At 37.4% G+C, this 26,983-nt stretch overlaps 2 protein-coding genes across 2 annotated transcripts; both read right to left on the reverse strand.

Annotated features, from left to right (window-relative positions):
- Window positions 1–26,937, reverse strand: LOC149940939 (uncharacterized). The gene is made up of 20 exons (XM_090178511.1): window positions 26,581–26,937; window positions 26,349–26,504; window positions 22,609–22,721; window positions 22,177–22,514; window positions 22,043–22,091; window positions 21,806–21,972; window positions 21,538–21,736; window positions 21,314–21,473; window positions 21,083–21,224; window positions 20,955–21,027; window positions 20,687–20,891; window positions 20,490–20,623; window positions 19,304–20,420; window positions 19,076–19,229; window positions 18,869–19,010; window positions 18,593–18,793; window positions 18,394–18,526; window positions 18,114–18,333; window positions 17,862–18,052; window positions 1–244 (listed from the first exon to the last, which is right to left on the reverse strand). Exons 1-20 carry the CDS (start codon window positions 26,732–26,734, stop codon window positions 126–128), a joined length of 4,167 nt encoding a protein of 1,388 aa, XP_090034637.1. The 5' UTR covers window positions 26,735–26,937; the 3' UTR covers window positions 1–125.
- Window positions 23,082–26,080, reverse strand: LOC149940940 (E3 SUMO-protein ligase ZBED1-like). Its single transcript, XM_090178814.1, has 2 exons — window positions 23,895–26,080; window positions 23,082–23,379 (listed from the first exon to the last, which is right to left on the reverse strand). Exons 1-2 carry the CDS (start codon window positions 25,707–25,709, stop codon window positions 23,149–23,151), a joined length of 2,046 nt encoding a protein of 681 aa, XP_090034940.1. The 5' UTR covers window positions 25,710–26,080; the 3' UTR covers window positions 23,082–23,148.
- Window positions 26,938–26,983: the final 46 nt, after the last annotated feature.

Below are 26,983 nucleotides of genomic sequence, written 5' to 3' on the forward strand. Positions count from 1 at the left end.
TCAATAAACAGTTTAAGCACGACGCGTCCAACGCGAGGTGCTTAACCCGCTTATTAATAGTGTTTTTTTATTATTATTATTTTTGTACATAAAACGCGAAACAATTTGTAAAAAAGAGAAATAAATTAAGTGCGGGCGGTTCGAGTAGCGTTCAGAGTTCGATCGTAGAAGCCGTTGAAATCGAAAAGCACCAGAAAATCGACGATATATTGTTGAAAATTTACATTTAAGGAACTCTTCAAAACTGCGGGAAAAAACACTATTAGTCACGGGAACCGAAATGAGATCCTTTGAAAAAACGCGCGCAAACAAATTAATAATAAAAACAAAAATCACAGAGCTACCGCCATCTATGAGTTAAAAATGAAACCAGGGTCGAAAAACAGCGCAAAAGTCGATAAAACCATGTCCGGCAGCATTTTGTTAAAACGGCCGGTACATTTGACAAAGTCTGGATTTTTGCGTGGATATTTACAGAATACTTCAGTTTTTTGATAAAAACGAGAGACCTTCCACAACCATATTAAAAACAGAACCCAAATGTCCGCCATCTTGGATACAAGCACGCAAAATATCTACGATGATTGCTATTCGCACTAACTATTGATTCGTTAGTACAATAACTTATTAAGACAGGTTAAAGATCCATAGAATCGATTAAATAATTCGGGGCGAATTTAAGGCCACGCCCCCCTTCCGTCACGTAGCCCCACTCTCGAAATTCAAACGACTCTGTGACCCTTTAAGCCCATTCTAGTAGAATGGGTATGTACTCTTGATCGTGTATCTTCTTTTGTCACTAAAGCAATTGACGACTTTTAAAATTCATTTTGCGCGTGAAAATACCTCTACATGTTATGGTCAAAAAAGCACGCAAAGAAGGCTGTGTGCCCAAGACATGTACCTGTAGTGTCGCGCGCTAAAACGTCATTTCAAAATCCGTCAATAGTGCTACCGTTAATAATTATGTACCAACGAATAGTTAGTAAGTAATTAGTACGATTGGAAAATAGTTCGACCGATCATTAGCCTGTAACAAAACTGTTTGAGTTGGACGACCAATTTAAATAATCTTTGGCATTGTTACAAATATGATTACGATAATAATCAGCTAGGCCAATAGCCAAGGCAACACCTTAGACCCAAGTCATCTAGCGACTTTTAATGCCTTTAAATCAGGTGACTGGGTTATCAGTGATAACGAACATCTCGGCCTAAGGGGGGGGGGGGCGGTCCGCCCCGGGTACCAGGGGATGCCATCGGAGAAGCTCGAGGGGGGGGGGTGCAAATCAGAACGATTAAACTTGAAGAAGACGGACCCGCGAAAACTTCTGCACGGTCATGGGGGGTGTCACAAAACACTGCCGCCGCCCCAGGAACCCAGCCTTCTTAAGCCGCCACTGGTCTTAAATAAAACACGAAAATATCCTCAAATTGAGCAAGCTTAACGTCAACCAACTAAGAAACAATCTATTGCTGATTACTTTAGAACCATACCAAATAATTGTACATCAAATTAATTTTCACTAAAGACTGAATTATTCGTGAAAAATAGACGCATTCACATATTTCCTACAGGGAAATATGCAAAAAGGGGCGAAATCCACCTAAGGTACCTTCCTATTTAATAATGTTTGAGGTAGATGGCGACACTATAAAGTTTATTAATTAATTACTAAATTATTGTACTTATCAAAAATATATATTTTTTGTAATTTAAATTAGCAATTAGTTTTAACATTAGTTAACACTCTCCGCCATAGGTGGCACTATAATACGATTTTAAACTATCTAATCAGGGAAGATAATTTTGTATTTTAAATATCGACAAAACCGTTCTACACTAAAAACTGAAAACTTTCAACCAATCGTTGAAAATCAAAATTATGACGTCATGCTGCTATCAGAGCGCCATCTACTAACAAATAACGCCATCACCACGTTACCTCGGATGAATTTTACCCCTTTAAAGTCGTCTTTGCCTCTTAAAAGTTGTAAATCGATCTATTGACCACGAATTACTGCAGGCTGGTGAACTAAAACTTAAATAGTTTCACCTTTTCAATTTCAAAGGAATCTTGTGTACAAGCTTTAGCTTATTGAGTGGTATTTCAAAGATCGATTTACAATCGTAGTACCCTAATCATAGGACTATTTGCCCGGACAACGCAACGACGGCCCTGAAAACGGCTCAAGTTTTCTTTTCTGTTTTAAACGCTACCAGAAGAAAATAGGGGGAAGTACGCTTCTAGTCAGCTTTGGAAAGGCGTCACTTTTCACGAATTTTCGCGCCAAAACGGTTTGGCGGGAAATCGCGGATGAATACATCGTTTAAAAAGTCATTTTTCTTAAATTGAACAATTGTAACATATTGCCCTTCTCATTCTCTGCTATTTGAGTTAAGGCGTATTTGCTTTCGTCGATTATAGCCGTGTTGAATCAAAACAAAAGTAGAACTACTTTTTCAGTTTGGTTTATTATGCGTAAAAAGGCGTTTTCGTGGGTCACACGACGACTTCTACGGCTCAAAGCTACAGATACGTACTTCCCCTATTTTCTTCTGACGCTACTTGACCCTTAGAACGCGATTCATAATCGACTAATTTTCTACGCACTCGGCACACTACCATTCGGTAAGTGCCAGACAACGTTTAATCGCTTCCTTTTCGAAGAGAGAGTACCGTTTTATTCTTGAAAACTCTTTTACGTAAGGCACTAACGAGGAGACTACCCGAGGTGATTATCACGGATTTTGTTGAAACTCGGGGGTTAGGTAGACCTTATAGTAGTATGAAAATTACCAAAGGGAAAAGTTGCAATGGGCTTTAGTTTTCCCATGGCAATCGAAAATGTTTTAAATATATTCGCCCTTACCAGCAGAAAGTGGGGAAGATTACGCGATGGAAGACGGCGAGGGGCGTGGTTTTTCTTCCGGGGAAATCCAGGGTTCGTGCAAAATTTCCGGGATTAAATTTCCTGGCATTTCCAGGTTTTTCCTGGCCATTTTTGTAGAATAAATGAATGTTTTGAGATAAAATCTTGAAAAATATTGATTATGTATTTTTAATACATCTTTCCAAAATCTATTTGCCTGATTTTTTTGGGGTCATTTTAAAATTCCTTACTTTTTTGAACCATTTTAAAATTCCCTGACCATTTGGAATCATTTTAAAATTCCCTGACTTTTCCAGGTTTTCCAGGTCGTGTACGAACCCTGAAATCACATGGCGAAAAGGGTGCAATCTACACATTATCTGTTAACATGAATACATTCTTGCTAGTAGTATTAATACAAATTTAATAAAGGCGAGCGACATTTCTTCTGGCTAGAAATAGGGTGAAATAGGAACCAAATATTTTAAAGTAGGAACCAAATAGGGACCATTTTAATAAACAAAAATAAGATCTTTATTTAAACTTTTAAAAGCAGCAAATTTTTAAAACTGACTAAGTTTTAATTTAAAAAAATGTTTTATCACAAAAATTAAGTACTTAGTTTTAATTTCTAAAAAAACTTTTATCAATCCCAAAAATGACTATAATTTTTTTGTAATAATTCTATCACATTAAATCGGGTTTTTTTTCGCTTTTCTACGAAATATTTTAAGCCGATGGTACTTTTCACCAAATCTACTAGAAATAGGGTGATTTAGTGACCAAATCCCAATTTTAAGGTGGTTTAGGGACCTCGAAAAAAAGTAGGGGCTTTTAGGCATTTTAGGGACCTGGTGTTAGCCCTGCATAAAATATTCGCTTGTTCCGGAGCATTAGGGCTACTCTGAAAAGGAGATGTAACCTAACCACGTAAAGAGAGTAAATCGGATTTGGTCGTCTGCTAGCCAGAATTTATCCTTAAAGCTGGTAACTTTTCTTTAATCCTCTCGTGCCGGTGGTAAAGTTGGCCATGATACCCGCGGATCGTCTTTACCATAAGTCTATAATATTATCCTATAAGTTTGTCACTTTGGGGAATATTTAACTGAGAGCTAGTAACGGAGTGACGTCATCACAAAATAAAATATCTCCCTAGCGAGAGGCGCTGTTAAAAGCTACGTGTGCCGCGTTAGCAATCAGACGCACAACGGCGACGAAGCCCGTAATGCACTCTGTCTTGTGAATAGCTCTCAGTAAAAATTTTGCATGAGAAGAATAAGAAGTGACACACTTATGTAACAATATTATTAACTTATGTCTTTACAGTAATTCTCCGGAAGTATAACAGGGTTGCCACAAAATTTTCAGATTCAAATTCCCAGACTATTCCCTGTTTTCCCGGACCATTTTAACAGATTTTCCCTGACTTATTAAGGCCAAAATTTTTCTTTTATATTTTACTTTTATCAGAAGTTAATAAATTTAGATTAACTTATATTTCAGTAAAAAGGTTATTGCAATGTTGAAAAAATTAGCCAAACATTCAAGGAAATAAATGATAATCGTGGAATTTGTCATAGATCTAGAGTTGAATTACCTTCAAAAAATGCCAAGATAAAATTGAATTCCCTGACCTTTCCCTGAATTTTTACCAATTCTTAAAATTCCCTGACATTTCCCTGACTTTTTAGGCCCATTTTTAAATTCCCTGTCTTTTCCCTGACGTTTGGCAACCCTGTATAAATAAATTCTTGGTAAAATTGAAGGAGTCATTTCTACTTGATTTATAGACAGTGGACATTTTCCATTAAGCGATGTTCTTTGACAGTTTACAAACGATTTCGTCATATTGACATCATTTTCACTAAAAAATTACCGATTTTAAATAGCACAATAATAATAATAATTATAATAATAATCAGCTAGGCACCACCTTAGGCCTAAGTCATCAAGCGACTTTTAAAGCCATTAATTCAGGTGGCCGGGTTACAATGCGTAGGAGGGTGGTGGCAAGCCCCGTTTAATTGACCAGGGTCGCGATTCTACTCTTATCGTTAGCAACGATAATAATTTTTCGTTATCTAATATAAATTCAATGGCGCTAACGATATTTTTATTTCGTTAACTCTCAACGATAAAAGTAGAATCGAGGCCCAGATAGCCTATTTATTTTCAACCTTTAAAACTGATTTCAAAATTCAAAAAGTATTCGAAATCAAAAATATTAATTAATAATAACCATTAAATCTACAAAACCCCATTGCCGAGGCTAGCAATTCGTAAATACCCCTGAAGGTTGTTAAAAGCCCGTTAAATTGAACTGTGCGTTCCTTAAGACCCATAATACCAAAAGTAAATAGGGGGAGAAAGTCTGGCACTTGGGTCCAACCGCACGACGTCTTATTTGAGGGGTAAAAGTTTTGGGCTTCGGAAATGACTTCCCCCTCACCTCTTCACAGGGACACAAAGGTATTGGTTGTACTCCGCAACGATGAAAAATAGTTCTCTATAAAATACGTGAATATTAAACTTTTGCTTTCGATAATTTGGTTAATTTAGTTCCTAAATAAAGTAGATATATGATAGAAACTAAAATGCTACATTTTAAAAATAATAACACGACTTTTGAAAAGAAATAAACCGTAACTAGAAAAACGCTCAATTAAATCGTGGAGAGCGTGGCGCCATCTAAGAGCAGAGATCGGGACTAATTTGTATATTTACGACGTTAAGGCCTAACAATTTGCAAGTTTAACTGAAATAATAGATATAGCTACGAGCCTTTTTTGTTTATTTTACAATTGATATAGAAATTATTAATTAAAATCAACCGTTATCGAAGAAAATAATGGTCAGCATTTGACAGAGAGACTATTTGAAATCGCGAGGCGGTGACATGGTTGCCAGGGAATAAAATACAAAATTTTCATCTTGAGCGTGGACCGGAATACCACAAATGCACTACTTCGCGCGTAATGTGCTATCTTTATTGGTTAGAAATATCACGTGATCACTAGCTCTTTAAAAAGGGTGTCAAGCATGGTGGAAGGTAAAATCTGAAGGCAGTGATAGACTTTCTCCCCCTATTTACTTTTGATAATACTCGCTAATATTTCCTAGAGTGCTTATCTTAAAACTAGTACAATTTGTGAAATTTTTGGAATTTAGAATTGGTCTGGTTAAAATTTGTGTACCAATATACTTGCTTATTACCCCAATTCGGGAAAATAAAGTCAACTTTATATAAGCATAAGTAACATAATAACAATAAGGATTGCAATGAGGGGCGTGCCAATCACGGGGGGGGGCAGATGGGGCGACTTGCCCCCGCTCCTTTCCCCCCCTGTAGATTTTGGTTTTCTATCTCTCGGTATTTTTTCGGACGCAGCTTATTAAACAAGGTATGTGCTTATAATATTGTTTTGCCCCCGCTCTCGTAAAAACGTTGGCACGCCCCTGATGTCAATTAGGAAACATTATCATCGAACTTATTTTCAGAGCTATTGCGCAATCTAGGTTTAGTTCTCAGTATAAGAGCCCCCTAGTGTCGAAATATGCCCTTGGCCAAATAAATTACAACCAAGGACGATAACACGATACTTAGTTCGAATGCGAGTCCAAATCGGCGCTTGGCGAAAATGTCAGTGTCGAAAATAGGTTCGCCCAGGATATTAGCATTAAAACTATAGGAAGTGCCATACTTATTTTATTACGTTACTTATGATAAAAGTAATTAAATAAAATAAAAAAAACTATTTGGGGGAAAGGTCGGCTTAAACGTCCGCCATATTCAGATTATATTATTATTATTATTTATCAGCCAGTCAAATGTGTTCCTGGCGGGCAAAAAAAGGTAACAATGTTCCGAAGGTATTGTTGGAAATAGGTTTCCCGCCAAATTTAGAGATAAGAATGAATATTTTGAGGCTAGAACTATTGGGGAAATAATAATAATTTGCTCTTTTTCCCGCCACCGAGCGTAATTTTATTTGTATTTCTCCCGCGACTGTCTAGTGCTGAATACACGAGCCTTTATGCCCAATTCAAACTTAAGGGCCTTGATAGTCTAATGGTAGCACCTGTGATTCAAAAGTCTGCTATTTTCAATTTAGAGAAAAATTTCCAAATATGGTAGTCGAAATAGCTTTGTTTTACAATGGAAGAAAAGCAAAACTAGGGATGCACAGATATACCGATATTAACAAAGTTGTCTAACATAAAAAATGATAACAGTTACTTACATTGTTAGTGTATATGGTAAAATCTTTGTAAAAAACTGTTCATTACATTGTCCTACCATTTTATTCAAATTTTTCATGAAAAAAGTTTGAAAGAGCATATCCTAATATGTTTCGTTTCACTTACGTGATACATATTTTCTATCACAAATCGAAAATCGTTGATTTTTATTTGTTTAAACTATTAATCCCATGTCTAAAAAAATGAATGATCTAGCTTCTGAAGTCTAGCTTACGTGGCGCGGCCAATCAAATGAAATATTATCATTAGTTAGTTAATCGAGAATTTTCTAATTTTTAAATGTTTTTCTGAAAATATTTTTTTAATACCAGCATCGGCCAATATCGGCTTAAACCTAGGAGCCACAAACACAGCACGCCACACAAGGAGAACGCAACCCGTCAAAAGTCGTGGATTTTGTTGTGTACAGTATTCATTGGCTAGACGCTTTAGCGCCTGCTGCCGTCGGAAGGGAAAAATTCGGAAATTGTCTTCCCCCTTTCCGTAAAACGTTTAGCGTAAAGGTTCGCCCAATGAAATTTGTACACATCACTGCGTTAGCGTGTTTAAAGGCTAGCTGTGTTCTCCTTGTGTTTGTTGCTACTAGGCTTAAACGAAGCCGATATTGGCCGAAACCAGAGGTGGGCAAAAAGTTGCGAGCGTTCGGAAAAATGAGCATATAGAGTTTTAAACACGGCTTGCTCAAGTGAGCGAGTACTCAAGGCAAACGAGTTTATTTTCTCTATCTCTAATTGAGAAGCCTCTGGGCGAGCGCCGAATAGTTCGCTCTGGCGTTGATGGCTGACGGCGCGCTGAGGGAGATTCCCCCCTCGACGGGTTAGTTCCCTCACTTTTAAGCGCTCACCGCGCGCTGAGCGAGATCTCCCGATCGTCGGAATAGCCCCCTCACTTTTAAGCGACGCGTTAGTACCCTCAGTAGAAAGCGCTGACGCAGCGTTGAGGGAAAATTACCGAGAGAAGGAATAGTTCGCTCAGATTTGAGCGCTAGCTACGCGCGGATTTTGATCACGGTGAGCGACGGTAAAGTTCGTTTACGCAAATCGCTCACAGCGCGGCGAGCAAAAATTTCAAAAATCAAACATTAAACTATTACTCGGCTATGGGTTTATTATTTACTTTTTTTATTAATAAAATGAAGGGTACTCTAAACGTCGGGAGTTAATGATATCTCCGATTGAATAAAATTCAAAGGTTCTTCCGAATTTATCCAACGATAAACTAGACTGCAAATATTCCGTTTAGTGTTAAAAGAGCTTTATTAAATATTAAAAGCCACAAATTATAACAATAGGCGCTGGTATACATTCTTTTGGTCTTGACAAACTTGGCAGGTGAAATGGGCTACGCGGTACGCGTTTCTTCATTTTTAGGGGATTGTGGCTCGCGCTACTTTAAAGGAAAATATTAGCGCGCTCTCAACTTAAATTAATGATCGGTACCATAAAAACAAGTGGACATTTACTAACCCCTAATCCAACTCATTTGTAAATCTCCAGAATTTAATAGACAGTTTTAGCAACTACCTACAGGGGCGGTGCCAGAAGATTCTTAGGTGTAGGCTAATAATGTTTATCATTTGTGGGCCCCCTGTTCCTCAATATTGGACTTATAATTCAATTTTGCAAATTCAGGTAATTTATTTATTATTTGATATTAGTGCGGTTTTTAAAATTTTACAGTATTAACTATCATCACATATTTTATTTGAATTTAAAAATCGACTTGATGTGGCCCCGTCAGATCGATTTGTGGGCCCCTATTTGAACACAAAAGTAGGCTATAGGTCGGGTTGCCTACCCCTAACGCCGCTCCTGACTACCTACACCGGGATTTTATTCACAGTGAACGACGACAGAGTTTGTTTACGGTAAATCGCGAAGAGCAAACATTTCAAAAATAAACTTCACATTTGACGGTATGAACAAGTTAATAATAAGATTAATGTATATGTAAAATATAATACAATATCTTTGCATATAACCATCTTCGATTTGGTCCATTGTTTATGACATCGACAAAAATAACCATATCATCAAATGATCAAGCTAATTGCGAAGATTCACGGTTTTTAAATAATAATTTTTTTCAGAAAAAAAGGGAGGGGTTGGAATTAATATAATGGCCAGCCTGTGCCAATATTAAAACTGTTTTAGTTCCAAATTGAGGTAACTCGATTTACGCGAATTTTCTTTTTTGCCGTTTTTCAAACTTCCTTTACACTAAAAATATAAATATTACAAATAGCGGCCAATGTATAGTTACAAAGTTATCGATTATTTTCCATTTTTAAAAAGCATTACGTTATAATTTTTTTTCCAATTTAAATAATATTTTTTAGATACCTGGTTTTGAAACTAATAGCGTTCTTTTCGTTTTTATTTCACACCGAATTTTAGTAATAATAAAAATGTTTGAATAATTCTAATGTCTAGTTTGTGCGGGTAACAAAAATCAACAGTGAAGAAGCTGTCAAAGATCACCGTCAAGCTCAGCATGTGGGGAGTGGGGACCCGCTGGCTGCCGGGGAGTATGAACAAGGAGGGAGGGGGGTGGCATTACCAAGGTAACCTATTTAAAGTTACTATAGACAATAGGCTATAATCACTATGCTGTAAACATCTGTGTCGCGCGAAAGCGATCCAAATCTAACGACTGACGATTACGATAAAAATTACATCATTCTTCCGAACTTCAAAAGGGCGTTATTTTATTTCGGGGGGGGGGGGTTTCTATTTGAACTTGTAATAACTTACACACAAATATTTTCTTTACATTTTTCTGTTTTTATTGCTTACGATGTTACACTTAATATACAATATTGGAAGTATTTCAATATTTATTTAAATCTTCGCTCTTGCTTGATACCTACAAAGATTCTCAAAAAAAATTGTGTGGATCGTGTCATTTTCGCCTAATTTGGTTTGCACATGTTTCTTAACAATGAAACGAAACCAAAATTAGTTACAGACATACGCCAAACGAGGAGGCAATGAACACCGCTAATGCCCCACAATGGAACATTTTGAAAAAAAAAGGATCCACCGTGGAACTTCGTATGTCATTAGAAAGTGTTCATCTTGTAAAATACGGAACAATTAAAACAGCGAATATATTTTAGTTTCAATAGTTCAGCATTTTAGAATCACACAGTCTAATGGTCTTTAGACCAAACGAAGGTGGTCCTGAAAAGGACCGTTTTGGTTTTAGCCAATTATTTGGCTTCTTCTGGTTTTTGAATTTTTGAGACCTTTACGCAAGAACAACCAGCTACAGCCACTTAGGGGGCTTTGTTGGCATTGTCCAACTGCTCCTTATACAACTGGAGTTCAAATTCCATTTCCCCGTTCTTTAACTTGGCATTCATCAGCTCGTCTGGCCTTTGGGCGAGTTCTTGTTCGTTACAGAAAATATCAAAATATTTTTCTGTAAATCGTCCTAAGAAATAAAAAAACAAAAATTATCAATAATTAGTAACAATAATAATAACTATATGTAAAACTAAGTTGCTGTATTTACGTTTTAGCGATCGGCTTTCAACTTGAAGCTTGAAAAGAGGGGGGGGGGGGGGGTGGAACCTCAACCCCTTTCCAAACTATCCCAATCGTTTCAATTTTGGGACCCGCAGGTGGAGTCCAGACACGAAGGCGTCTCTTTCGGCATCTTAACGAAAAGGCAAAGGTTGACCACTCATAGGAAACGTCTCTTAGTCGCAGCGGGACATGACTAACCAAATATTTCCCCGAAATAGGCATTCACTCGCTAATTTAGGCTTGACTTATAATATACATATATAAATATACTTTTCGCTAAACTGAACTCCCCCTAAAAATGAGTCGTATAGCTTCATAGATAGACTAGATCAAAACTAGCCCTTCTGAAACCGAAATAAGTATATAGGAAAACGGAGAAAACCATGTATATTCGGGCCGCGTATACGGAACGTTAGCTCCAAAGTATATTTTTCTGGACTACGGATAGACTAACATGAAAACGTTAATCAATAAAAATAAAAATACTACGTAATATCATAAATCCATAATTTAATGGAAATAATTCACTAAAAGCTATTTACAGAGTGACGTCATCACGGTAAAAAATCGCCCCTAGCGAGATGCTGATAAAGGGCACGTCATACACGAGAAGCCCTCTATATAGAGTGTCTCTTGTGGCTAGTTATCAGTAAACGTTTTGCATATAAAGAATAAGACGTGTCATACTTATGTAACAATATTATTAACTAATGGTATTATTAGCTATTTTTACTACATTTATTTACAATATTTATTTATTCTGTGTTACTATTTACTAAGTTGCGACTAATCGGGCCGATTAGATATTATTGAACCTTGGAATCTATAGCCGACATATTCAGACATTATAATAATATTAGTTAATTCAAAAGCATTGAATTGGCGGCTTGGCCCGATTCATAAAATCCTATTTGGCTCTGCAAACCTTTTTTCCTTACTTTGGGCTTTTTTTTTCGAACACTGCCCATTCCAGACAGCAAGGGCGCCACTTACTCGTTACTGCACCTGACAAAAATATTAAAATAGGGGGACAGTCGATGGAGGGTTTTTTCTATTTAGCATCGAACCCATTTTCTTCATTCTCGCAGTTTTCAATTTCAACAATAGCGTGTACTTCTTAACGTCATATGACGGGGGGTCAACGCCAGAATTCCGAACTGACGCCAATGAGTCGCCCCTCCCTTGGGTCTTAGCCAATGCTAGGGCAATTTCGAAGTTTCCTATACTTAAACCTCGCTTCGTAATCCTTTCTACAATAATAGTATAAATAGTAGGTTCCTTTCTCATTTCGTTACAGTTTCTTGTCGACTTTTCTCAAGTCTGCGTCTTTCGATTCGTATTTCGGTCCTTCCTTAGTTTAATTTTTTCGTGTTTTTTGCTTTAGCTGTTCATAATTTAATTTTTTCGAGTCCATAGTTTTGGAGTTATAGTACTTCGACTGTGGCTTGAGTTTTTTTATTCAGTTTCAGGCTTTAAGTTCGCTTCCGTATTTTACAAGATGAACACTTTCTAATGACATACGAAGTTCCACGGTGGATCCTTTTTTTTTCAAAATGTTCCATTGTGGGGCATTAGCGGTGTTCATTGCCTCCTCGTTTGGCGTATGTCTGTAACTAATTTTGGTTTCGTTTCATTGTTAAGAAACATGTGCAAACCAAATTAGGCGAAAATGACACGATCCACACAATTTTTTTTGAGAATCTTTGTAGGTATCAAGCAAGAGCGAAGATTTAAATAAATATTGAAATACTTCCAATATTGTATATTAAGTGTAACATCGTAAGCAATAAAAACAGAAAAATGTAAAGAAAATATTAGTGTGTAAGTTATTACAAGTTCAAATAGAAACCCCCCCCCCCCATAAATAAAATAACGCCCTTTTGAAGTTCGGAAGAATGATGTAATTTTTATCGTAATCGTCAGTCGTTAGATTTGGATCGCTTTCGCGCGACACAGATGTTTACAGCATAGTGATTATAGCCTATTGTCTATAGTAACTTTAAATAGGTTACCTTGGTAATGCCACCCCCCTCCCTCCTTGTTCATACTCCCCGGCAGCCAGCGGGTCCCCACTCCCCACATGCTGAGCTTGACGGTGATCTTTGACAGCTTCTTCACTGTTGATTTTTGTTACCCGCACAAACTAGACATTAGAATTATTCAAACATTTTTATTATTACTAAAATTCGGTGTGAAATAAAAACGAAAAGAACGCTATTAGTTTCAAAACCAGGTATCTAAAAAATATTATTTAAATTGGAAAAAAAATTATAACGTAATGCTTTTTAAAAATGGAAAATAATCGATAACTTTGTAACTATACATTGGCCGCTATTTGTAATATTTATATTTTTAGTGTAAAGGAAGTTTGAAAAACGGCAAAAAAGAAAATTCGCGTAAATCGAGTTACCTCAATTTGGAACTAAAACAGTTTTAATATTGGCACAGGCTGGCCATTATATTAATTCCAACCCCTCCCTTTTTTTTTCTGAAAAAAATTATTATTTAAAAACCGTGAATCTTCGCAATTAGCTTGATCATTTGATGATATGGTTATTTTGTCGATGTCATAAACAATGGACCAAATCGAAGATGGTTATATGCAAAGATATTGTATTATATTTTACATATACATTAAAAATAATCTTATTATTAACTTGTTCATACCGTCAAATGTGAAGTTTAATTTTAAATAATTATTATTATTAAAAATGTTTGCTCTTCGCGATTTACCGTAAACGAACTCTGTCGTCGTTCACTGTGAATAAAGTCCCGGTGTAGGTAGTCAGGAGCGGCGTTAGGGGTAGGCAACCCGAGCTATAGCCTACTTTTGTGTTCAAATAGGGGCCCACAAATCGATCTGACGGGGCCACATCAAGTCGATTTTTAAATTCAAATAAAATATGTGATGATAGTTAATACTGTAAAATTTTAAAAACCGCACTAATATCAAATAATAAATAAATTACCTGAATTTGCAAAATTGAATTATAAGTCCAATATTGAGGAACAGGGGGCCCACAAATGATAAACATTATTAGCCTACACCTAAGAATCTTCTGGCACCGCCCCTGTAGGTAGTTGCTAAAACTGTCTATTAAATTCTGGAGATTTACAAATGAGTTGGATTAGGGGTTAGTAAATGTCCACTTGTTTTTATGGTACCGATCATTAATTTAAGTTGAGAGCGCGCTAATATTTTCCTTTAAAGTAGCGCGAGCCACAATCCCCTAAAAATGAAGAAACGCGTACCGCGTAGCCCATTTCACCTGCCAAGTTTGTCAAGACCAAAAGAATGTATACCAGCGCCTATTGTTATAATTTGTGGCTTTTAATATTTAATAAAGCTCTTTTAACACTAAACGGAATATTTGCAGTCTAGTTTATCGTTGGATAAATTCGGAAGAACCTTTGAATTTTATTCAATCGGAGATATCATTAACTCCCGACGTTTAGAGTACCCTTCATTTTATTAATAAAAAAAGTAAATAATAAACCCATAGCCGAGTAATAGTTTAATGTTTGATTTTTGAAATTTTTGCTCGCCGCGCTGTGAGCGATTTGCGTAAACGAACTTTACCGTCGCTCACCGTGATCAAAATCCACGCGTAGCTAGCGCTCAAATCTGAGCGAACTATTCCTTCTCTCGGTAATTTTCCCTCAACGCTGCGTCAGCGCTTTCTACTGAGGGTACTAACGCGTCGCTTAAAAGTGAGGGGGCTATTCCGACGATCGGGAGATCTCGCTCAGCGCGCGGTGAGCGCTTAAAAGTGAGGGAACTAACCCGTCGAGGGGGGAATCTCCCTCAGCGCGCCGTCAGCCATCAACGCCGGAGCGAACTATTCGGCGCTCGCCCAGGGGCTGCTCAATTTAGCCCTCTCGCTGAACAAGAGCAGCTGGAATTCGAATTTGAAGCGCTCGCTCATTACTGCAGGATTTTCAAAAACGAGTGCTCACTATTTTTGCCCACCTCTGGCCGAAACCGATATTAGAAAAATATGCCGATATATCATTATGTCGTTATGCTAACGGTTGCCGAACACTAATAGCGTCTGCTAATACGCTAGCTATTAAGTTTTCGACGGCAACCAAAAGAGGGTGTAGCCGATGCCTCCGAAATTAGTAAAATTTCGGAAGCAACGGTGTAGCAATAGCTTTCGGCCGCGAATAGAATGCTAGTTTTGTGCTGCAATTTGATTCCTATTTTAATCGTTAACGAAATAAAGTTATCGTTAGCCTCCGTTAGAAATTGCCCCAAGAAATGTTCTTCAGAATTTTAACCGAGATTATGTTTCTGAAAGCTGATTTTACCTTTATACTTCATGGAGTTAATGCTACTTATATAAAGGGTTTAAAAACGTAATTTTTTTTTACCACATCTTGGTGCTTGAGTTCCCAAATTGAGACAACCAGAGCGAAGGCCCGATATTGATTGGGTTATAATTTTCCCCTCTACCTCTAATCAAAGATAATATAGATACCATTCCCTAGATTCGAAATCACCGTCTCGCGCGTAGTCAATAGCGTTTACCCACTTCCCGCCGGAACTTCGAAAACATTTGCTCCATAGTCACCATGGTACAGCAACCGATGGAGGCCGATTTTTCGGAGGTCACGTGCATAAAGTCGGTAATCGTTACAAAACCGTAGATCAGAAAGTTCTCTGAATTCGAATCTAGGGTACGAGGTTTATATTGTCTTTCCTCTGACAGGGCTAGGGACATCTTATGCCCAGTTTCTGTGCCACTATTATGCCCAAATTGATATACCAAACGGTGCGAGGGACAGCCAATACCAAATAGCTGGGTCCCGGAGTATTCAAATTTATACAACGAAAGGGATGGCTCGTTGTCAGACTACCGCGCAGTTGGTTTTAGCATGGGCAAATGAAAGTTATACATTGTGACCGAGTCACTCATGGAAACGGATGATAAAAAAATCTTGTTCTTTTATCACACTGCAGTCACTTGGTCACTAGTGTGCCACAATTTAAAAGTCTTCTAAAGAAACATTTGTCTTTACGATAGAGTAATATCGGCGTGACGTATGTCGACGTCACCCATAATTTTTCCTATAGATAAAAAACTGCCCTCAAAATGGCGGCTATAGCCCAAAGCTACAGAGCGATACTACTCTATTGATTATTTTGACCCCCGATTGGTCACCCGGAGCTGTATATCTATTACGCCCTGGCTGGTCAACTAACAAATGGAGCACAAAAAATTGAACGAAACCTTTTTCGACACTGACAATGTCAACCAGCTAGGACTTGGATTTACAAGTGAACTGAGTAGGCCTTGAAATGGTAGTAGATAATTTCACCTTGGGTTTATTTGGACACTAGGGGGCTTTTTACTGAACTAAACCTTGATAGCGCGATAGCTCCTAAAACAAGTTCCATGATAATTTTTGCTAATTGTCACACTTAATAGACAGGTGTAGGGGAAACTTGTAGGAGGTGCAAGCTTTACACAACAAAGCTACAAGATCCTCTTAAACGTTTTCGGGTGCTGGCTAACTTATCTATTATTATTATTGTTTGTATATCTTTAATTGGTCCATGCTTATACACATGTTCTTGTATATTTCAAAGTCGGAGTTCAAATATTTAGAGATAGATATCACGTGTGTCTTACTACTCAATTCCTAATAAATTCAAATATCGCAATAATGCGTACGCGGGTCTAGATTGTATTAATAATATAAGGTTCTAAGATCCGCGAATTAGTTAAAAACTTAAATTAATATAATTGGTTTTTGACGCAACCAAATACATGGGTAGAAGCGGTCATGACCTAACCGAAAGTAAAATTTTCAATCAAATATTAACTTAAATCTGTCCAACATGTCATTGACATACAGATTGGGCCATCGCTTAGATTAGCAATGAAAATTCCAACTTTACATTCGTAACGTGAAAAGTGAATACATCCTGATACAGAACTTGCCAATTTGAAAACCAATCAAATAGCGACTCATTATAATGCAATTAACAATATCCACTCGAAAAAACCAGACATGTCAAATTGTGACTGCATTTCTTAAATATACAGGGTGTCCACTAACAAACGATCCAGAGCTAATAATCGAAAAGCTATTTTTCTTAGGAATTTGATATTTTCAGATCATAAAGCACGCGCAGGGGGTCTTTAGAAAATCTGTTCCAATTAGAAAGGTGGCTAGCTCAAATTAAGTCGGTGCAAATCAATTAGGACCTAAAAAGTGATGGCGCACACTTTTCAATTGGAAATAACCTTCAAAATCTAATGGTTTAAGAGATATTTTAAATTACCTTAAAGACATGGTTCAAGGTCAACCAAATTTTAATGTCCTAAGACATCGTACCAGAGTGAATTTGTCTTGAAAATGTCGATGCCATAGCGTAATTACTTTCTAAAATATTAACATTGGACATTTTTATTTATGACCTTTTGGTGTTTACATCGATTCAGTCACTTGGACATAAAATGCGATGGCGCACACCTTCCTAATTGGAACTGAGTCTCTAAGCCCAACGGTTCTCGCGATATTTTGAAGGTCATTGAGTTTCGTATCATCTATTGACCCCCGGTGCGTGCTATGCGATCTGAAAATATCAAATTCCTAGGAAAAATAGCTTTTTGATTATTAGCTCTGGATCATTTTTTAGTATAACAAATGCTGCCTGACTACATACGATAAAACCAATTTAATACCAAAACTACAAACAAAATTTGTTTAGCAGTTTAAATCACCTCAAAATAAAACTGTAAAATGTTATATGCATGCAAATATATTGATTTGGGTAAAACAATACAGAAAAGATATCGAAATCCATGGTACCTTTGGTGAACAGAGCCAATCTGCGAGTGCAATGTGTGCAGTTTGGTAATTTTTTATATTTTAGGAAAAGGGTTTATTGTGAAAAGATTTGAGAGAAAGAAGAAAATATATTTAGCAATTGAAAAATAGGACAGAAATGTAGAAGTAAATATTTACAATGAGCCCCTGTCTCTTAAAAGATGTCTGATATTATAGAGTAAAGCATTATTGAGTAAAGTTAAATATTCCTGACCTTTTTTAAGTTATAGGGAAAATTAATTCCAGTTGACCTCCCACCTCCAAATAATAAAATATTCGATAGTGTCCCTTATTACCAGGTATTATCTCCCATTTCCCATAAAATTGAAGAAAAAAAATTAAATTGATGACTCATACCTTTGTAAAGCTTGAGGGAATACATGAGAAAATCATGTCTTGTTTTTGTGACTCTTTCAAATCCTTTTTCATCACAACAACGGCCCTGCTCCCAGGATAAATACAACACTTGCGAGTGAAATTGTTGAATCAAAACAAAGGCTTTTTCCAAGAGCGCCAATATTCGCACTTGATCAGAAGCTAATAAACACCTATAAGAAATTAGCATCGTATTTTATTTATTCGTTAAAAATTAGTAGTGTAAAGCTTTACCTTCTCAGTGCTGAATTCAAATAGTTCTCGTGGGCATGTTTTAGTTCTTCAAGATCTTTGACCTTATGTTTAATATTATCTTGGAACTCGGACCAGCTTAGCTGCAATAATTGACAGCATAGGTGCACGTGTACAGAACGAATGAAATGTAACATTTCGTGTCTATAAAGCTGAATTCTACGAAATTCCAGCACACCTGATAATTTGCCATACCTGTTATCTACAAAGGTTGAATTATGTATTAACAAAAGTCAATTAAACACGTAATTACGCCACTAACCATTATTCTTTAAATGATACCAGCAATTCGTTAAGGAGCAAATAATTTGTTTCACTTGCAAAAGAAGCGAGAATATTTTATTGTAGTTTTCCAGACACGTGTCAGTAATTATCAAACTGACAGGCCATGTTACCTTTTATAAATATTATAAACATTACTTAACATATAAAAGACTTAAAGTAAAGTATTGAAAACCTACATTGTATTTCAAAGCTAATGATTTTGTAGGATTGAATACCGCATCCTGCGAAACAGTCTCAGTGTTAATAAGAAATAGATTTTCAGACAGGTTGCTATCCTTCGCAGATGATAAGGATGTAGATAAAGCCGCGTCTAAGATGACCATCAATTCAAACGGATTTGATAAACTATTATAAAGGTTGTTGGACCCATCTGTAACCTATACCACAATTTTTATGTTTAGAGTAACATAAAAACAAATACGTAAAATATTAATGTTGAAGGTAATTTTAACCTTTTCAAAAATGAGTTGGGAAAGCGAATGGCCAAACTCTCCATCTTGAAAAAAAAAGAAATTCCTCAGAGCTTCAAAATGCAAATTTATTTGTAGTTCATCAAAAAAGTAGTTTAAGGACGCTTTGTTAACGAGGCGAATTCTGTATTGAATTAAATGTTTTTAATCAAAAAGATAAATGTTTTAATTTTTTTTTTTATTATTTACTGCGCTAGTAATGGAGGATGCAAAGATCGTTGGATTAATATGGGAAGTGGTATAACATTTGAAGTTATATCTTCCTCTTCTGTATCACTGTCAGGGGAAAACATTTGGCTAGCTGACTTAGTAATGGAGAAAATGTCTCGTGATGGACATGATGCTGAAATAAATCATTATAAATCAACAGCTACCCTTTAGTAATTAGGTGACAATAACCATCACAATTATGCTTACCAAAGTTTGTGAATTTCACGTTATATGGCACAGGTTCGTGTGTAAAATATACAGATTTGTAAAGAGATGATTCCATGTCCTGACTTGTATTCAGTTCCTTATTGACATCAATTTCATTCGCATCATTTTCATCTTCACTTTCATTCAAATCATTTTTATCTTCATGAATTGAAGTGTCGATTTCTACATTAAAAAGATTTTCATTGTCCTCAATAATGTTATCATCTTGGATCAAATCATCCTGTTCTTCGGTAGCGTTATTATCAATTTGAGTTAAGCCTGTTGAGGGTAATCTTTCTCTAACGGTGGGTAAGCTTTCACTGTCACTATCTATATCGAAATCATTTTCAGTCAATTCTTCTTTTTTCAAAGATTCAATTAACTCGTCCTCATTGTTCTGAGTGTCTATCAACGTACTTATGTGTAAATTCTCTTGATCAGTTTCACATTCATTTTCATCAATTGTTAAGTCTAGTTTTGAATCAAAATTAATCAAATTGAAAGTCTGATCTGCCACAGATGAAGATTTTGTTGTTGTTTTACTTGTCAGGGTAACAATCTCACTATAAACAGTTTTCATTTCTTTACTTGAAGCCGTAGAAAACACACTTTCCAGCTCAGAATCATCGCAAATTTCTTTTTTATACAGCTCTAAACGTTGTGTATGTAACTCTACCCTTTTGGTCTGCCATTTTAAATATTTTATTTTCTGGTTTTCAACTTCATCCATCTTTTCATATTCGGTCATAAGTTCTTCGCGTAGTTCAGCTTCGAGTTTTCTAAATTCTTCATCCCTTTCATCTATTTCAACTTCATCTTCTGGTGGATGTTTATTTCCAGTATTTTCTCTATTTGGTATATTACATTCAACCAATTTATCATCGTTATTCGGTGTACCTCTCCCCACCACAACATATTCTTTCTTTTTAGGAACTGTCACATCAACAAACTTTTTCAGTTCTTTCTTCTTGACAATCGTTGGTTTTGGTCGTTTTAATTTCACACGCATTGATTCAAAATAAGCCTTGCTTTTTTCTTCCATTGAGATGAGATTCTTTTGAGTCAATGAAATTGATAACAACGGCCTTTGCTGATTTCTCGCATCAAGTAACTGATGCTAAACCAGCAAAAACGTAGAATTTAACTACAGCTTCCTTAAAAAAGGTTGTTTTCAATTCATTATTACCTTAGGGTAACAAAGCTTCAACAGATTCAATGACTTTCCACAAATAAGAATTGCTTTAGCCATAGATTCACCCAAAAATGGTACAGCACGGACTTTTGACTTAAGTTTATACCCTTCTTTCCAATAAGCTTCACCTGTTACCATACTTCTTTAACTGAGCATATTCGCAATATATTTCAATTTATGTCAAAACTTACCAAAGTCCCCAGAAAGGAAATTTGCATTCATTTCAATATCATATTCCGAATGAGGATCGTAACATAGACCCTCAAAAAGCCAATTTTGTAAGAACACTAAGTATGGAGCGCAAGTGGTACGCAACAGAAAGAGTAAGAGATAGGTGTTGTCACCACCCCAATCCTTTATGGCTTGGTCATACAGAAAAGTCAACAGTTGTAAGCCCTGCAGCAAATTAAAGTCACATTTACAAATATAACAAAATTCAAAATTTGATAAAATAGACACCTTTGGCAGACCCATTCGCAAGCCAATTCTCGCTTTAACATTTCTTTCTCCAGCACTAAGATCTTTCAAGTACCTTCCAAAATATTATAAGTTAAAAACTATAATAATATAAAACCAACAATTTGTACCTAAGTTGTTTATAAATGCCTAATATTTTACGATGAAATGAAAGTATAGACTGATTATGTGTTTCTGCCGCGTGAAGAATGAATCCTCGGTAATATTGAAGGTAATCGTTTACCCCTTCTTTAAATCTCTGAACCACAAACCCTAAATGAAACATATCTCAAGATTTTGAAAAGTATTCCCAAAAAATCAGAAAACGTCAAGGAAAAACCCAAATCTGAAAAAGTGTATACCAGAATTTGGTACAAAATCTTGGTCCTGTCCAGTTGAGAATTCTTCCAAATGAACATACATTGATCCACAATCTATGAAATCTTCCATCAACCGGCCTACTGTTTCGGGTGTGGTACCAGTGATGTGCGTTGAAGATTTAATATAAAATTTTCGAGATTCCTTTAATTAAATAAAAGGCTTTTATTTTTTCACACACCAATAGCCAAAAAATATATTTACTAACCACTTCATACAAAAAGGTATCAGAAGCTACACCTAGAAGCAAGTGCACAATGTCGGAAAACAGTTGATTCAAAGTCAACAGAGGCCCAGTAGGTAAAAGTGTTCCAGAGGCGAGTCCAGCCATCAACTGGATGTCATGAAGGTAATTAAGGTACACATTGTTAGTGCCTTCCGGTCCTGCCTGAGTGACTAATGTTTTTCTAAAATAATATATATATTTATTTTTTACTCAGATGTACATGTTAAAAGCGTTTGTCAAAATCTCTAACTTTTGGACGAGTTGGGGTGGTCCAAGACGCGTCTCCCAGCTTTTGGGTGGTAATACATCTTTCATACGACAGACTTCTTCCCAAATAGCAGTTGGATCACTTTGTTCCGGAGTTGAAATTTGGGATTCGACGTCGACAAAACCTTCATCTTCGGGGGTTAACTCTTTCTAGATAATTTAAAAGATTCAATGACCCTTTTTGTCTAACACAAACAACATTATTATAATGAGGGCATACTTTAACTATAAGGTTGGAAGTGGGCCTCTTCAAAGTAAATTCCATCGGACTGCGAAAGGGAATTTAAAGTTTTTAAGTATAATGGTTTTTCCAAGTTATTTCGGATCTAATTTGCATAAAAAGCGACGACTAACTTCGGCGGTTTCTCGGTTAGAATTGGCAAATCTAGAGAGACGTCGTTATTTTCGGCCATCAGCAGGGCGGGAGGGGTTCGGACGGCTCCGAAAAGAAAGAATCCGCGATAGTTAATCAAGTTCTCCCTCGAATCGGGCTGCTTGAAGAGGGACTTGCCATTAGCGTCCCGGCCAGGCGTCGCGCGGAATATCTTGTCAAAATCATCCCCGGACTTGGAGGAAAAGGTCTCCACGTCCTCGAATATATTATCCGGATAATGGGTGTAGCAAAAAGAAGACTTGTACAGATCAGAATCGCCGTGCGTCGACGGCGTCCGCGTTTCATCTTCCTTGAAAACCTTTTGTTTCCATGGCGCCATCCAATTTGAATAAAAACAGAGAAAAGATATGAGATATTTTCGGTTCTTTAAGCGAAAAAATATTAGAGCTTACGGTGGGTGAGACGACCGGTATGTTCCAAGAAGCCCCCAAAACAATCTTATCGGCTTTCTCCCAGTTGGACAAACACAAGAGAAACTTCAAACAATTCTCGAAATCGTGGCCAGCTATTTTCAACAAAATAAAAACACAATTTTTTAACTATAGTCTCTTTCGCCATATAAATCATGACGTGGTTAAGGACTGAGAGCTCTCCGCAAACTGTTAGTTGTTTATGGTGAAAATTTGCGAATTTGGGACAATGCATTTTAGCTCGTATTTAACGCCATCACACTAGCCAACGAAGAGAGCAGTGAGTGATAAGTTACCTCAAGATTCCGATATTTCACTTCGCGACATAATATCATTAATCCAAATCAATCAGTGTCATGCTTATGTTTCTTAAGTTACTTATGATAAGAATAATAAGTAACGGAATTGAAAATCGGTTGGTCTTTTGTTTACGCGAATAAGAAGAAAATAATTCCTCAAAATTAGTCTTTTATTCAGATTAGGTAACAATTTTTCCGACACATTTACATTGACACCAAGATATCATTTGTTCTTGGGTGAAATATTGCTGTTCAAGAAGAGTATGTAGTCGACGCATTCCGCTTCTAATTGAGCTCTGCTGTTGTTGATGAGGAGACCTTGATTAGTGAAGATTCTTTCAGTTGGGCAGGAACAGGATGGAACGCATAGAAACCTCTTAGCCATAAAAGAAAGGTTGGGAAATCTAAGCCTATTCGCTTGCCACCATAAGAACGGGTTGCAATCCGTCGCCGCCTATGAAAATGGCCCAAGAATATTAGACCACCAATTAGGACTTAATAGGGTTTTGCATGGATTAACTGACTAGTTTTGTTAATGGATGTACCTCAATCGTATATTTCTACAACTATTCGCGTTGGATAGTTGTTCAACCTATCCCCATCCATCATCATTGAAACACTGGTTCTAGCGCAAATGATATATCTGTTCTTAATCATTGTGATGGTATTGTTGGATACACAAAAAAACACTTATTTCTGCTAGGTCACAAGTGGAACACAAATTTAAGCTGATTAACTCTGGGGAAAATCCGTGACAACGAGCGTTGACGCAAAATAGTTCTACTAGGTCTTAGGGCTGGTTTTAACTAGGGCAAAAACGCCACGACGGTGAGCGGGGACGCAAATATTTTTGCATCGACGATCAACATAGTGGCGTTCTTGTTCTTGCGAAACCTAGCCTTTGAGCGTTTTTTTCCGCGTTGAGGTACATCCTTCAACCAAGCTATTTAGTGAATAAGTGAGTCTTGCCTGTGGGTTCATAACGGGATCCATGTAGAGTTTCAGTTCCGCCTCGGAAGCGTCCGTTCCGTTATTGTGATTAGGTATGTCGACCACAACGTGTCTTCCTAGTAGAAACTCCAACGCACTAAGGTTCAGTTTGGTCGGACGGCCACCAAGCTGTACATCCGTGGGCAAAATTGCATTCGGGTTATCGGTATCCATCAGGGAACGAGCCTTGTCTCCGTCACTGGGAGGTTTATACGAAGCAATGACGTTCATAAGACTGTCTTTGATCTTAGTTCTCTGTTCCAAGTTCAAGTAGAGCGGGTCCCTGTAACGCGGGTCCAAGACGCTACCGATGACGGGCACAGTTTCGACAACTTCCGAGGAGTCCAAAGACCATCGGGTGTTGATTTCGGAGCGGATTATTTGTTTGAATAGCTTGGCGACGGGGCTATCGTCCGCTTTGTCGCTCAGATGGACCGTAGTTAGTCCGTGGAATATGGGAAACACGCTTGACACGGAAACGTTCTTTTCCCCGGATATCACTTCGGTGGCCGTTTGCAAAGGGTGCAAAATGCAGACTATTTCGCCCAGCAGATCCCACTGTTCCGAATTCTGTCCCAAAATTCCGTCGCTGGCTTTTTCCATGACGTCGTGTCCGACCACGGCGCATAAAACTGACCTCTGTTCGTGCAGAAGTTTCAACATGATGCAAGTAGTAAACCATCGGCTGGGGATGTCCTGTTCAAGATTAATTTCGGAAACTTTGATTTCCGCTTTCTGCATGGCCAATTCCACGATGGAACCCGACAGATGTTTGACGTTTCCGACTAGTTTCCTGGCAGCAGCCACCAACCTCGAGATGGGAGGCAAATCCAGAGCTTTCTTGACCGCTTCTTGTAACGTGTAGGCGAAACAAGTGACAGCCGGTATACCACCGATTTCCGTTGGCCAGTTTTCAGTGTCCGAATGGACGATGGCCGCCACTTTTTCGCGGGTAATTCCGTAGTCATTCAAAGTCTCGTGAACTCTGGTACCCAAATCTTCCGAAGTGTATCCGACTTGAAGAGGGCTAGTTGATAAGACGCGACTGCTTAGAGACCAATCGTCCGTGACCCAATAAGCGGTCAATGTCGCGTACAATTGGGAAGTGGCCGAGCTCCAAATCTCAATCGTGAGGGACAGACTATCTACGACGCTCAAGGACTGGGCGACGTTAGGTTTGACCTCGTTGTATAGTCTGGACAGCGACTGAATGATAAGTTCCCGACTTGGTATCGTGTACGTAGGTTCCAAGTAGTTGATGAGTTGCTTAAAGCCCGTGTTATCAATTTGGGCCAATGGAAGCAAGTCTCTGACTAGCATTTCGGTAATGAAGTAGGTGACGGCGGTGCTTTTAGCGCTATTTAAAGTAATGGTAGTTGGGCGACTAGTTAAGGGCATCAACGAGTTGTCGCTAGACCCCGATTGGCTACTTGCCTGAGCAAATACCCCGTTGTAATTCATCAGGGCCCCCTCGTTACGATTCTTTTTGTTCTTGGCGCGCCGCTTCATTAACTGTTTGGGTATACCCAGAGGTCCCGCTTCCGGGTTCGAGGGGTCCGCTTCTTCGGTGATGACCACGGTCGAAAGGGACTCCCCGGTTAAAGGATCGATACTAATATCCCGAATGTTACTTCCCAAAGCCCACTGCATCGGGTGTTTTCTTTCTAAATGGTAACGCATGGTCGTCGTGCTGCTACAGAAGGTCAAGCGCTGACCGCACAGACCGCAAACCACCGATTTTTCACCCTCTTTGTGGAAGTACTTCCACACTTGAGCCCGTTCTTTGTTACGCATATTATCGACTTTCGATAACGCGCTTAGATTATGTATTGATATATCGCCAAGGCTTATTAAAATTTGCGAAACGTTTTAAATAAGAATCTAAATGTTAACATAAAATTCATATACAACGGAAATCTAAATATAAATACCAATTACGTAAATTCATATCTCCCGCGATTAATTAAAGGTTTCACGCCTTTAATCAGACCAAATAACACGATTAATCGTAGAGAATCAGACCAAGTAATCGAAAAATGGCGACCGACGCGACGTATTCTCTTCCCGACTTCAAAGCGATCTCGACGGGAGGCCAAAAGCTTACGGCTTTAGGAGGAGGGGCGCTACGCCGCCTTTCGCTTCCAAAGCAAAAATCGGTAGAGGAAATCGATTTATTCGGCGCAGGCCGATTAATATTTACTCCAGCGACTACGTTTAAACCTAATTTTTTTTCAAACGATTGATTTGTAGACTTATATTTATAATTTTTGGCTGACGAAAAATAGACAACCGTAAGAAAATAAGTAAAGCTTATTTTTAAATTATTTGGTGAGGAAATTCTAGTGAGTAATGTATGTAATTTTTGGACTAGACCCAAATTTTAAGGTTACGCCATTCCATTACAAATTCGTAAATTAAAAGATTCTAACTTACAAGTAGATTCTGTTAGCTTGTTAATCCATTCTCCACTAGCTTCTTCTAATTTTTGCGCTCTTCCAAATTTTCTCTCACTGCGCATTGTAAATATTTCAGCCAACAGAGCATCGATCGGTCTAAATTCCCTTAATAACTGGTTTTTCCACAGACTGCCTACAATATTAAAATTAAGATATTTTTCGTTATTATTACAATAACGAAAACAGAAATAGAATCCACATTAGCTTACCATTTAGATCAGGGTCTCTAGGAACGAGATTTAATAAAAATCCAAACAACTGAAAACAATGTTTTTTGACTTCCCCATTTTTCAGTTTATCTCTGTTTTTGTGTTTTTGACACAAATTAAGTAACAAATCCTTAGTGCACCCAGTATCAACCATTTTTACTGTGCACAAAATTGCAGTATCTCTGTTTATGTTTACAAAATTTTAAATTTCAGAAGATCAAGGCTTATGGGCAATTTGGATTTTTGCATTAACTTCAAATAGCTTTTATAATTGCAATAGTTAATAAACATTCCCGGAACATAATATATTACGAATTATATTAAAATTACAACATCCGTGCAGATAATTCACTTTAATGTTAAGTAAACGTTTGAGTAAGCGATCATGGATGACACTTGAGGA

This window comes from Leiobunum rupestre, chromosome 6, assembly GCF_980474605.1.
Source record: "Leiobunum rupestre chromosome 6, qqLeiRupe1.1.hap1, whole genome shotgun sequence".
Lineage (NCBI taxonomy): Eukaryota > Metazoa > Arthropoda > Arachnida > Opiliones > Sclerosomatidae > Leiobunum > Leiobunum rupestre.